This window comes from Herpailurus yagouaroundi, unplaced genomic scaffold (genome assembly GCF_014898765.1).
Source record: "Herpailurus yagouaroundi ecotype Mexico unplaced genomic scaffold, PumYag 222, whole genome shotgun sequence".
NCBI classification, from domain to species: domain Eukaryota; kingdom Metazoa; phylum Chordata; class Mammalia; order Carnivora; family Felidae; genus Herpailurus; species Herpailurus yagouaroundi.
The window spans coordinates 15786982-15799601 of NW_024412453.1; the positions used below are offsets into that span (position 1 = coordinate 15786982).

Below are 12620 nucleotides of genomic sequence, written 5' to 3' on the forward strand. Positions count from 1 at the left end.
CCAGTTGCTCAGAATCCTACTGTCACTCACGTGGGATGGTTTTCCTAGGAAGCAGAATCTCGCGCTCAAGTTCAGTCCACAGGCCACCAGTACTGTTTGGTCATCCATGTACAACGTGCCCATTCGCTTTGATGAGGAGGCCAGCCTCCCATAACCCTTGAGAGCTGTGGACTTGTAGCTTGAGAGATTTCTCTATTGGGAAAGGAACCATGTTCCAGGGCAGGCTTTGTCCAGCCCCATCCAAAGCCTCAAGCCTCAAAGATGAAGTTTAAGCTCTGTCGTGAGATAGATAGAAGGTAGGGAAGCACAAGGGCACAGGCAGAGAGGGACAGAAGGCTAGTTGGGGCTCAGGACAGTTGAGGTGAATGGACTAGGGCAGACTTGGTGAGTTTCAGCAAGCAAAGCAGGGTTGGCAAACCACTTCCTGCTTTTGTAAATAGTTTTACCTACACACAGCCACCCCCTTCACCTGTGTGTGGCTGCTCTCACACTACAACAGCAGGCCTGAAGAGTAGGTGTAATAGAGATATTATGACCCACAAAGCTCAAAATAACTCTTTACTATCTGGCTTTCAGAGAAAATGCTCAGCATCATGAGACAGAGGACTCCTCATGTGCCAGGAAACAGGTGAGAAAGTAGTGAGTGAGATGGATTTGTATAAGAAACATCGTGTCAGGGACACATCGGGGACGGGTGAGGACTGTGGCAAACTGGAGAACTCATGGCCCAGCCAAAGAGGGCAGCTCATCAGCCATCAGAATTGCCAGGGCTTACAATCTCTAAGACACACTGGAAATCTAGATGTTCCCCTGAACAAGAAAAGCATTAGAGGGTACGCACGTGGACTCAGATCCCAACCCACCACTTCCTTACTAGGTGACTTTGCACAACTGGTTCAGACTCTCTGTGACCTGGAGGGAGTAACAGCACTAGCTTGATAGCACTGGGACGATCATGAAACAAGCTGCCGTCCTACAGCCCCAGAACAATGTTATGCACAGACTAAGTGTAGGCTAAATGTTTCCTAAATCAATCTGGCCATTGAAAACACTGTGGCCCCAGCGGTGGACAGACCAAAGAAAACATGGATGTTCTGCTTTCTGGCTGCGGGTTATGGGTTTGCTTTTGCTAGCAGAGTCATGAATTTGGAAGTCAGAGGGACTGGCTGAAGCCCACTTAGCCCAGTTAGGTGACCTTGGGCAAGGGAGCTGCCCAGAGGCCCCGGGTTCCTGTCTATAGCACTAGGCCAGGGTCATTGTAAGGATTTAGGGTAAGTGTTCCAAAAGGACACTGGAAGAGCTTACCTGCCCCTGCCCTCAGCTCCCCGCTGTAGAGGAGGCCCACCCCTTGCCCCTCCCCGTGAAGTCATGGGGCAGGGGATGGAGTTCAGATTCTTCAGTTAACTGTCACCTTGTCTCCTCCCCCCTCACCACACACACCAGCTAGGACAGGGAAGCTCCTTGAAGCTCCGTCAGAGACCCAAGGCCATCAGGTGCTACACAAAGCTGCTTCTCTCTGTCGCCATGGGTCCAGACCCTGGGCTTCACCAGGCTGGCCACATTCTTCTGGGGGGAGTGTCTGAGCAAGGATACTGCCTGGGCCAGGGGTGGGGGTAGGGAGGAAACTGGGGTGGGGGAGGAACAGATTACTGGGCTGGTGTATCTCTGGGAAGGGATTCAGCCTCCTCTGAGAGGCAGCTCCTCCCTGTACTTCACTCCAAAGCCCTCAGGCCCTGGGGCCTTGGGGGATGGGTAGATCAAGGGGTATAATGTGTGGGAGTGCCAGGTGGCAGAGCTCAGGAGCCAGGGTCCAGAAATGAGAACTCAAGAGGGTCCCCCTCCAGAGCCCCAGTAACCCCCTTCTCCCCACCCACCCAGTTGACAGACATTGCTGTGTCCTTGACCCCATGGACCCGCTGAGGCAGTCCACCTCCCCCTGCTCGTCAAGACCCTCCAGCCCCAAGACCCCACCCTGCGAGATGCTTGGTTATGTGGGCATTGAGGCCGTGCTGGACCAACTGAAGATCAAGGCCATGAAGATGGGGTTTGAGTTCAACATCATGGTGGTGGGTGAGTGAGGGGCAGGGGCTCACGGGAGGACAGACCAAAGGATGCAGACTTGTGGGCGTGGGCGCGTTACTTCACCTCTCTGAGCCTCAGTCTCAACAGTGGGTCTGTTAATAGTCCCTCGCCAGATGTCATAGTTTAAAATCTGGAAACACTGAGGCATTAAAAGACAAAAATCATCCATGAAGCCCCAGCCAAACCCAAAGAGAGCAGTAAAAGGGGAGGCCATGGCAGAAAGTGGTGAACACCCAGACCCAGATCCTGATCCGGGCCCTTAACACCAGCCAACGTGTGACCTTGAGCACAGTCCCTGACCCCTCTCTGCCTCAGTTTCCTCACTGGGTTTAGCACTGTCCTGGCGTTCAGGAGGTTCTCTGGAATTGCATTTATATGGGTGCAAAATTGATTCTGTAGGTCAAAACTACACCTTTCACAAAATAAACTGGGTAATAGCAGACTATAAAATGTCAGAGTGGGGAGGCGCCTGGGTGGCGCAGTCGGTTAAGCGTCCGACTTCAGCCAGGTCACGATCTCGCGGTCCGTGAGTTCGAGCCCCGCATCAGGCTCTGGGCTGATGGCTCAGAGCCTGGAGCCTGTTTCCGATTCTGTGTCTCCCTCTCTCTCTGCCCCTCCCACGTTCATGCTCTGTCTCTCTCTGTCCCAAAAATAAATAAACGTTGAAAAAAAAAATTAAAAAAAATAAAAATAAAATGTCAGAGTGGGCAACGCCAATTAAGGGCATTGTTCCAAGGCAGTGCTGTCCAATAGAAGTATAATGTGAGCCACATGATGTCATTGTAAAAATTCCCAGTAGCCACCTTTAAAAAAGGGAAGAGAAACTGGAGAAATTAATTTTAACCATTTATGTTACTTAACTCAGTATGTACTATCTTGAATGACATGTAATCCACACCCAAAAAAAATTGTCCATGAGAACTTTTGCATTCCTGGGGCATCTGGGTGGCACAGTCGGTTAAGTGTCTGACTCTTGATCTTGGCTCAGGTCACGGGCTTACAGTTTGCGAGTTCGAGTCCCAAATCGGGTTCTGCACTGAGGGCGCAGAGCCTGCTTAGGATTCTGTCTCTCCTTCTCTCTGCCCCTCCCCCACTTGTGTGTGCTCTCTTTCTCTCTCAAGGTAAATAAACTTTTTTTGAAAGTTTAAAAAAAAGAACTTTTGCATTCTTTTTGGCACACACCAAGTCTGGAAAATCTGGGTTGTATTTTCCATTGATGGCATACCTCAATTCAGATTTTCCATATCACCCATGGCAGGAGCCAAGTGGGACTCCCATATTGGACAGCACAACCCTTCGGACAATTGTTGTTCAATACAAAAATACGTGTGCACCCTGCATTGTGATATAGGGTGTTCCCTTCTGCAGATGTGGTCCACCGAGTTTGAGAAGCTCCCACGGCAGGGAAAGTGGACCATCTACAACCACAGACAGTTTGGGTCAATCTCACCAAGTAGTGTCAAGCCAAAGAAGCCAGACACGAGAGACCACATGCTGTGTGCTTCCCTAAATCAAGGGTGGGCAGAGCTGCTCCCTGCTGATGGAAGCCCGGAGAGTGGCTGTCCCTGGAGTGTTGGGTTAATAGTTACTGAGATGGGCATGATTGGGCTTGTGGGGAACTATATGCTCCATCTCTGGATCTGGTTCTGTATACATGGGCCATTTAATTTGTAAGATGCATTGAACTGCCCATCAGGGTGAATGGATAAACACAATGTGATCTCTCCATGCAATGGCACATTATTCAGCCATGAAAAAGAATGAAGTATTGACACCTGGTAGGACTTGGATGAACCTTGAAACCATTATGCTTAGTGGAAGCAGCCAGACATGAAAGGACAAATATTGCATGATTCCATTTCTTAAAAAAAAAATTTTTTTTTTAATTTTTTTCAACGTTTATTTATTTTTGGGACAGAGAGAGACAGAGCATGAACAGGGGAGGGGCAGAGAGAGAGGGAGACACAGAATCGGAAACAGGCTCCAGGCTCTGAGCCATCAGCCCAGAGCCCGACGCGGGGCTCGAACTCACGGACCGCGAAATCGCGACCTGGCTGAAGTCGGACGCTCAACCGACTGCGCCACCCAGGCGCCCCTTAAAAAAAATTTTTAATGCATATTCATTTTTGAGAGAGAGAGAGAGAGAATGAGCTGGGGAGGGGCAGAGAGAGAAAGAGACACAGAATCTGGAGCAGGCTCCAGGCTCCGTGCTGTCAGCACAGAACCCAACAAGGGGCTCGAACTCACGCACCGCAAGATCATGACCTGAACCAAAGTCGGACACTTAACCAACTGAGCCACCCAGGTGCCCCATGCATGATTCCATTTCTTTGAAATGTCCAGAGTAGGCAAATCCACAAAGACACAAAAAAATGGATTAGCAGTTGCCAGAGGTGATGATGGAGGGAAAATGGGGAGGGGTTGCTAATGAGTGTGAGGTTTCTTTTGGGGCAATGAGCATGTTTCTTGACGGTTAAAAAAAACAACGTTCAGCCAAGTACATTTGAAGATCTAATTGTGACATGATTCATGAATCAGGCAGCACCTGGTCAGCAGGTAAGAAGTGAGCTCCAAGGAGTTGTGCAGAATGCAAGGTTTCTATATAGAAAGGAGGATGTGAGCAAGGAAGTTATTAGCAAAAGGAAAGGATTATTACAGGCAAGGTTGCTTTCCCTTAGAGGACAGGCAAAGGGTCTTAGGTGGATGACTTCATCTTCCTTTGGGGGACAGTGAGGGCCCATGTGACATGACTCACCAGTGCTGACCAGAAAATCCCTGACGGAGCAGTTTAGGCTACGTTTCCGGGGGAGGTTGGAACTGCAGTTAAGTTAGATATTAGGCACCCATTTGGAGACTTGGCCTAAGTTCTGCCATTTGCGGCCTGTGGATTTCTTTCTAATAGGAGCTACACAGAATTGGTGGGTGCACAACACTGTGAATGTACTAAATGCCACTGAATTGTTCACTTTAAATGGCTAATGGTTAATTTTTTTACTGCATGAATTTTGCCTCAATAAAAATGGGTGGGATAAAGATTGAGGGGGACACTGACAATAGCACCCGCTTTTCAGTATTTATGTTATGCTTAGAAAACAGTTCACTTTCTAAAACTGTTTAACAGCCTGACAAGCACTGCCTAAAATGTCCACCTCTGTTGCTGTCGTCTGGTTACCCCCAGGGCAGAGCGGGCTGGGCAAGTCCACAATGTTGAACACCCTTTTCAAGTCCAAGTTGTGGAAGTGCACCCTGCCGGGCCTGGCGATGCCCACACCCCAGACGCTGCAGCTGAAGTCAGTGACCCATGGTGAGTGGTCCCCCACCCCCACCCCACCCACCCCACCCCACCCAGGCCAATCTCTTCCTACTCCACTCTCCACGCACAGTCATCGAGGAGAAGGGTGTGAAGCTCAAGCTGACAGTGACTGACACGCCTGGCTTTGGAGACCAGATCAACAATGACAAATGGTGGGTCCTTGACAGTGGGGGCCGAACCCTGGTTGCCCCTGCCCCTGCCCCTCCAGCCCCTGGGAAACATCCCAGCCCTGAAACACCTGACTGTGGCATCTTGGAGCCTCAGTCTATTCATCTGTATAATGGGTGCATGCAACCAGCCCTCCAAGATTGAAGGGAGTCAAGTACATAAAGGTCAGAGCTTCCTGCCTGGCACACAGTAGGTGTTCAGTCAAGGTTATGATATAGCAGAAGTTAGAAGCCCACACTACAGAGTCAGGACCACAGAGTTAGACCACTTTCCAGTTAGGTAACCTGGGACTGGTCATGGAAGCTCTCTGAGCCTCAGTTTCCTTCTTTGTAACTTGAGGGTGATGACACCCACCTTGCAGAGTCGTTCTAGGCTCTCAGTGACAAAACCCACGACAGTAGTTGGTCACACACACACACACACACACATGCACACACACAATCAGGACTGGATGCATAATTTGTGGGACCCAGTGACATGAAGATGTGGGACCCATTGTTCAAAAAGTATTACGAATTGTAAAACCTTGACCACAGGACATTGAATGAACTGCAAGCCCTTCAAAGCACGGAGCTCTGTGGAAATGGTCTGTTTGTGCTTGTATGAAGCCAGCCCTGCATACAATGCTTCATTGAGCACTCGCTTTGTGCCAGCCCTGTTCTAGACATGGGGATACAACAATGAACAAAACAGACGAACACCTCTGCCTACGTGAAATTTACATTGTCATGGGAAGGGGGGCTGAGCAATGAACACAACAAATCAGTTATACATAAGCTGGTCCTAAACTCTATCATTCAAGGAGGACATTTCTGAGAAGGGAAAGCATAGGGAGCTGTAGAGGGATTGCAACTTTAAGCAGAGTGATCATGAAAGACCTCCCGGATAAGGTGACACTTGGGTGGATTTCCAGGATATGAGAAAATGAGCATTGTGGACATGCAGGGGAAGAGTGTTCAAAGTGGATAGTGGCATGTGCCAAGGCCCTGCGGTGGGCAGAATGGTATGTTCATGGAAAGCTGGTGTGGCTGGAGGTGTGTGCATGGTAGGGAGAAACGAGGAGGGGAGGGCAGGCAGAAGAAACAGTGATATGCTGTAGGGCTTGGTAAGGCAGTGTAAGGACTTAGGCTTTTCTGTGGCCACTGTGGGCAGGCTGAGCAGAAAAGGGATGTACTCTGACTCCTGTTTTTAAAAGGATCTTAAAAAAAAAGCGGGGGTGGATGAGTCCTTTTGGCTGCTTGGTTGACAATAGCCTGGCAGGGGAAGGGACCCAGGGAGAGGACTCAGGAGATCCTTGCAGCAATGGCGTGAGTGCCCATGGTGGTTGGAACCCGGCTGTGGCGATTCATCTCTTTTAAGACCACGCCCCAACAAAGTAGGTGCTCTTATTCTCTCCATTTTATGAACGAGGAAGCCAAGGCCTCAGCTTGAGAACGGCAGGGGTCTCTCTGATAATTCAGGGGAGCGGAGGGAGGGTGATCAGGTAACCACAGGTCTCAGCTCGTACAGGAACGGAGGTCCTGTGTCCTGGGCCAACTGGGGCAATTGGTCTTCCGAAGGGGAGACCACCCAGAGGACCTGGGGAGATGGGTGAGGCTCCCAGGGGCGGCTCTGAGGTCGGGTCCGTCTGCCACCCCAGCTGGAACCCCATCCTGGGCTACATTAATGAACAGTACGAGCGGTACCTGCAGGAGGAGATCCTCATCACCCGCCAGCGCCACATCCCCGACACGCGGGTGCACTGCTGTGTGTACTTCGTGCCGCCTACTGGGCACTGGTAAAGGGCTGAGCCAGCTGGGGGAGGGACCCTGGCCTGGGGCAGAGAGGAGAAGGAGGAGTCCCTGGCCTGGGCTGCAGGCCGGCACCCCCTCATTCATCCACTGCCACCGCCTCCACTGTTGCTGCCCTGCCTGAGCAGCCTGCGGCCTCTGGACATTGAGTTCCTACAGCGGCTGTGCCGGACCGTGAACGTGGTGCCTGTGATTGCCCGGGCCGACAGCCTGACCCTTGAGGAGCGAGAGGCCTTCAGGCGCAGGGTGATCTGGGCGCCCGGGGTGATGGGGCCGGTGGGGGCAAGGAGGAGGCCAAGTGCACAGGATGAGATGAGGTCACCTGCGTCCCCAGATCCAGCACAACCTGAGGACTCACTGCATCGAGGTGTACCCACAGAAATGCTTTGACGAGGATATCAATGACAGGATCCTCAACAGCAAGATTCGGGTAGGAGGCCACGGGGTGGGGGTGGGGGGCAGGCTGGTGTGACCACGGCTGGGCGATTTGCTTTCCACCTGCTCTTTCTGTCTAAAGATTCATCTCCCTCTACAGCTTGGGGAAAGTTCACACACTTCTGACAGGTATGAATCTCCATACATACATAAACTCAAACATCAACAACCTACAGAAATGGGAGGGAGAAAAGGCTTGCAAATGGTTTATCTGATATGGGACTTGTATCCTGAACATAATAAAGAACCCTTACAAATTTAGAAATGGGCAAAGGTTTTGAATGACATTCCCTCAAAGAATTTGGACAAGAGGCCGATGAGCCCACGAAAAGATGTGGGTTCGACATTACCAGGGAAACGCAAAGCAAAACCACGAGGTACCGCTTCATACCCACTAGGGTGGCTGTTTGCAAAATGAAAGACAATCCCAAGTGTTGGTGAAGATGTGGAGAAGTTGAACTGGCAGGCAGACGCTGCTGACAGGAATGTCAAACGGTGCTCCCACTTTGGAAAATAGTCTAGCAGTTCCTCAAAAGGTTAAACGCTGAATTACCATGGTACCCAGCAGCAAGCCCACTCCCAAGAGAAATGAAAACCTATGTTCACATAAAAACGTGTACACAGATGTTCATGGCAGAAATACGTGTAATAGCCAAGGAGTGGAAATAAGCCAAATGTCTATTCACTTATGAATGACTAAATAAATACACGTGGTCTGTCTACACAATGGAGTGTCCTCCAGGTATAAAAACGGATGGATGTAGCACTGACACCTGCTGCAACACGGATGAACCTTGAAAACATGAAGCGCCTGGGTGGCTCAGTCGGTTGAGCATCCGGCTTTGGCTCAGGTCATGATCTTATGGTTTGTGAGTTCAAGCCCTGCATTGGGCTCTGTGCTGACGGCTCGGAGCCTGGAGCCTGCTCTGAATTCTGTGTCTTCCCCTGTCTCTGTTCCTCCCTACTCATGCTCTGTCTCTCTCTCTTCCTCTCTCTCTCTCTCTCCTTCCTCCTCCCTCTCTCTCAAAAATAAACAACAAAAAAAAAAAAAAAGAAAAGAAAAAAGAAAAGAGAAAAGAAAAGAAAACACGAAGCTCAGTGAGAAGCCAGACACAAGAGGACAAACATTACATGATTCCATTATATGAAACGTCGGAATAGGTAAATCGTATAGAGACAGAAAGTAGATTAGTGGTTGCCAGGAGCTGGGGGGGTCAGGAGCAGTGGGGAGTGACTGCTGATGGGTGTGGGGTGTCATTCTGGGGCAGTGAAAATGCCCTGGAGTTAGACTGTGGTGATGGCTGCACAGTCTTGTGAGCTGCACCTTTCAAAGGGTGAATTTTACGGTACGTGAATTACATCTCAGTAAAGCTGTTTCAAAAGAGAAGGAAAGAGGGAAATAGCTAACCTCTTCTTTTTCTCCTAATCAACTGAATTCCACCTCCAAGCCTCTACCTTGTCGTCCTGGTGGTTTGTCCAACGTCAGTCTGTCTGGATCCTGCAAAGGACTCAGGTGAGGGCTGAGATTCATCATGCATTGACCTCAGGCCTTGAATCACTCCCTCAGGGACCGTGTTAACCTGCACAGCGGTGCTGTTGCCTGGATTAGAAGCAAACAACTCTGCCTTCACAGACATGGCCCACATGTGATTTCAGCCCCACACAGATTCATGGCCAGTTCCCTTTGTGCAGTAAACAAACCACATCCGGACATGGCCCTGTTTCCCATCTCGGACCCAATGTCTCCACCATTCCCTCTTTCCCCTCCCCACTGGCACAATAAACAGGATCTCCTGTGAAACGTTCAAAGAGCCTTGACCTTGACCAGTTTCTTTCTGTCCTGAGGCCTGAGAAGGCAGCAGCGTGGCCGCAACTGACACAGACCTGAACATACTGACTCAACATCTCAGTAAATCGTCCAGACATCTAACATTTATTGAGGGTTTGCTCCAGGCTGGCGCAGGATAAGCGCAGAACAGATAATTATGATTGCCACCATTGATTACTATTCTTCATCACAAATTAACTCCTGGAAATAAAAGCAAACCCCTAAATAGCAGTTTGGAGTTCAGGAATTTGAGTCTCCACTTCCGGCCATGAGCAAGTGAACCACCAGAATTTTCAGCAGGGCTCAGCAAACTTTTTAGTGAAGGGCCACATGATGGTAAGTATGTTAGGCCTTGTGGGCCAACTGGTCTCAGTGCAATTACTCAACTCTGCTGTTGCAGCACGAAAGCAACCTAGACGTGAGTAAATGAATGCATGGGGCTGTATGCCAACAGACTTTATATGGGGAAACAGGAAGGAGCCTGATCTGGCCCATGTACCATAGGTTGCCAACCCCTGGGTTGCAAAGTCATGTCATTTAACCCTCTTGATAACTGATGAAGGTGATTGCAGGTCATCTCTTACCCAGGTAAGAGATGGGACATCCCTAAGATTATATTATTAATGTGGCTCTGAGTAACCTTCCCAAACATTCACAAAGCCCTGTGTATGTACTCTGCTGACTCCCATTTTACAGATGAGAAAACTGAGGCATTGATCAGACTTTTTTTTTTTTTTGAAAGATTTTATTTTTAAGTAATCTCTACACCCAACGTGGGGCTCGAACCCACAACCCTGAGATCAAGAGTCGCAGGCTCCAGCAACTGAGCTGGCCAGGTGCCCTGTGTCTTTTGACTTCAGATCTCTGTGCTCCTTCTACCACTGTCTCCCCACAAAGGACAGTGTGCCTCCCCCACCCCACCTCCGTGACTTCTCTACCCACCTCCTAGGCAGGGCCAACCCTTTTGTCTCCTCTCCTCCCGCAGGACCGGATCCCCTTTGCTGTGGTCGGGGCTGACCGACAGCACCTGGTGAACGGGAGGTGTGTCCTGGGCCGGAAGACCAAGTGGGGCATCATTGAAGGTCAGTGCAGGGACTCTGCAGAGAACGCAGGTGAGGGTGGGCTGAAAATCCAGGCGCATCCTGCTGCCTCCGGCACCCTCAACACTCATCACAGGGCCCAGAGTGGGCAAGCCCACAACCAGGAAGCAGACAGACCTGGAAATCAAGTCCCTCCTTGCAGCGGGGAGGACTCAGGCAAGTTACCTGACTCTCTGGGCCTCAGTTTCCTCACAGTAAAATGGGCATCAACCTCATGCATGGCCATTTGTGTCTGTGCAACCAACGAACTGCACATCTGTACATGGAAGGTGGTTGGACAGGGCAGGCCACTGCTTTGCATGATGCCCACCACCCAGAGGACACCCTATGCATTTGCCAGAATTTGTTGTGGGTCTTCTATGTGCCAGGCATACTCTATGCGCTTCCTCAGGGGATACACTGAAAGCAGGACAGACAAGGCTCCTGTCCCCAGAGAGCTGATGAGACAATGACAGGTGGGAGAAGGCGGGGCAGGAGGCTAAGCTACCTGAGGGGGTGGAGGGAGGCCTCTCGCTCCGCCGGTGGGGGGTGGGGGGGATGGGAAGTGAAGGAGGAGCAGCAAGGGTCTGGGCCCCCCATTTATCCACATAATCACTAAAATAATATAATATATATGGTATCATACACATACTGTACTGTAGTAATTATTAAGTGGACAATAATAAATGATTAGTGGATTCATTGACTCAAGTATTGGTAGCCTTCTGTACCAGGTGTGGGGGGCACAGCAATGAATAAATGGACGTGAGAAAAGACAGTGAGAAATGTGGGCGGAAAGGTTGCGGTGGATATCAGGGGTACACAGCATACAGTGGGCGCTTACTCGGTGCTCATGGAGGGCAAGGCAGGTGGACAGGGCCAGCGGTCTGGTTGTGTCTTGCAGTGGAGAACATGGCGCACTGTGAGTTTCCTCTGCTGAGAGACCTGCTCATCTGGTGAGGGTGCAGGGACCTCGGGGGGGCGGGGGACGCTGTGGCCAGCCTGGGCTCAACTGCCTCCCATCTCCCAGCTCCCACCTCCAAGACCTGAAGGACATCACCCACAACGTCCACTACGAGAACTATCGAGTTTGCAGACTCAACGAGAGCCACGTGCTGCCTCATGGGCCCTGCTGGGTGAACCTGGCCCCGACCCCACCAGGGCCCTCTGTCGCTCCCGGGCCCTCCAAGGTGTGCACGCAGGCACGCGAGGACTCTGACGACAACGAAGATGACTACTGAGCACGGGGGCGGGGGCGGGGCACCCGGCAGCCCCCAGCACGGGACTGTGTAGGAGAGGGTGTATTAAAGGCGGACGTTGCTTTTAATGAAAAGCTGTGCTTTGAAAACAAAAGGCGTTTTGTGAATGAGTTCTTTGAGCTATCCTCAAAATAAAGTACGGTTCTTTTAAAAATAACCGTGTGAGGGGCGCCTGGGTGGCTTAGTCCGACTTGGGCTCGGGTCATGATCTCGTGGTCCGTGAGTTGAGCCCCGCGTCGGGCTCTGTGCTGACAGCTGGGAGCCTGGAGCCTGTTTCCGATTTTGTGTCTCCCTCTCTCTCTGCCCCTCATCTAATCATGCTCCTTCTCTCCATGTCTCAAAAATAAATAAAACGTTTAAAAAATTTTTTAAATAAATAAAATAAAATAAAATAACCGCGTGAGACCCAAGGCCCTCGGGGATCCTGAGGACCCGGGAGCTCATGCCTTGGACGACCGGCCACTCCTGCCCCATTCCAAATGAGGCTCTGCTGTCACTGCCGACCCTCCTTCCTGGCACAGGGTCAGGCCCTGTCTCGTAAACACTTACCAGTTCCCCGTCTTCAGCTCTCGTCCCCAAGCTCTGTGCTCCCCGCTCCTGTCTGCCTCTCTGCCCTGCCCTGGCCGACCAGCGGCGGGGAGAAGATTGTCCTCTCAGCTCACGCAG

The 12620-nt window shown here is 50.9% G+C and overlaps 1 protein-coding gene across 3 annotated transcripts; it reads left to right on the forward strand.

Annotated features, from left to right (window-relative positions):
• The first annotated feature begins 1366 nt into the window (after positions 1–1366).
• On the forward strand, positions 1367–12111 carry SEPTIN12 (septin 12). Of its 3 annotated transcripts, XM_040459097.1 has the most exons (11): positions 1368–1493; positions 1879–2070; positions 5261–5386; positions 5466–5547; positions 7203–7340; positions 7482–7599; positions 7688–7783; positions 10602–10698; positions 10793–10872; positions 11600–11651; positions 11726–11840. In XM_040459097.1, exons 2-10 carry the CDS (start codon positions 1908–1910, stop codon positions 11633–11635), a joined length of 936 nt encoding a protein of 311 aa, XP_040315031.1. In that variant the 5' UTR covers positions 1368–1493; positions 1879–1907; the 3' UTR covers positions 11636–11651; positions 11726–11840. The 3 variants fall into 3 exon arrangements, with proteins under 3 accessions (XP_040315029.1, XP_040315031.1, XP_040315030.1); XM_040459095.1 differs by lacking the exon at positions 10793–10872 and having other exon boundaries at positions 1367–1493; positions 11555–11651; positions 11726–12111; XM_040459096.1 differs by lacking the exon at positions 10793–10872 and having other exon boundaries at positions 11726–12111.
• The last annotated feature ends 509 nt before the right edge of the window (positions 12112–12620 follow it).

What these genes read in the sequence shown, in the direction of transcription:
- SEPTIN12 (XM_040459095.1), top strand. Translation starts at nt 1,908, where the DNA reads ATGGACCCGCTGAGGCAGTCCACCTCCCCCTGCTCGTCAAGACCCTCC. An exon ending in GTTCAACATCATGGTGGTGG is followed by an intron (nt 2,071 to 5,260) that starts GTGAGTGAGGGG and finishes GGTTACCCCCAG; the next exon opens with GGCAGAGCGGGCTGGGCAAG. An exon ending in CAGATCAACAATGACAAATG is followed by an intron (nt 5,548 to 7,202) that starts GTGGGTCCTTGA and finishes CTGCCACCCCAG; the next exon opens with CTGGAACCCCATCCTGGGCT.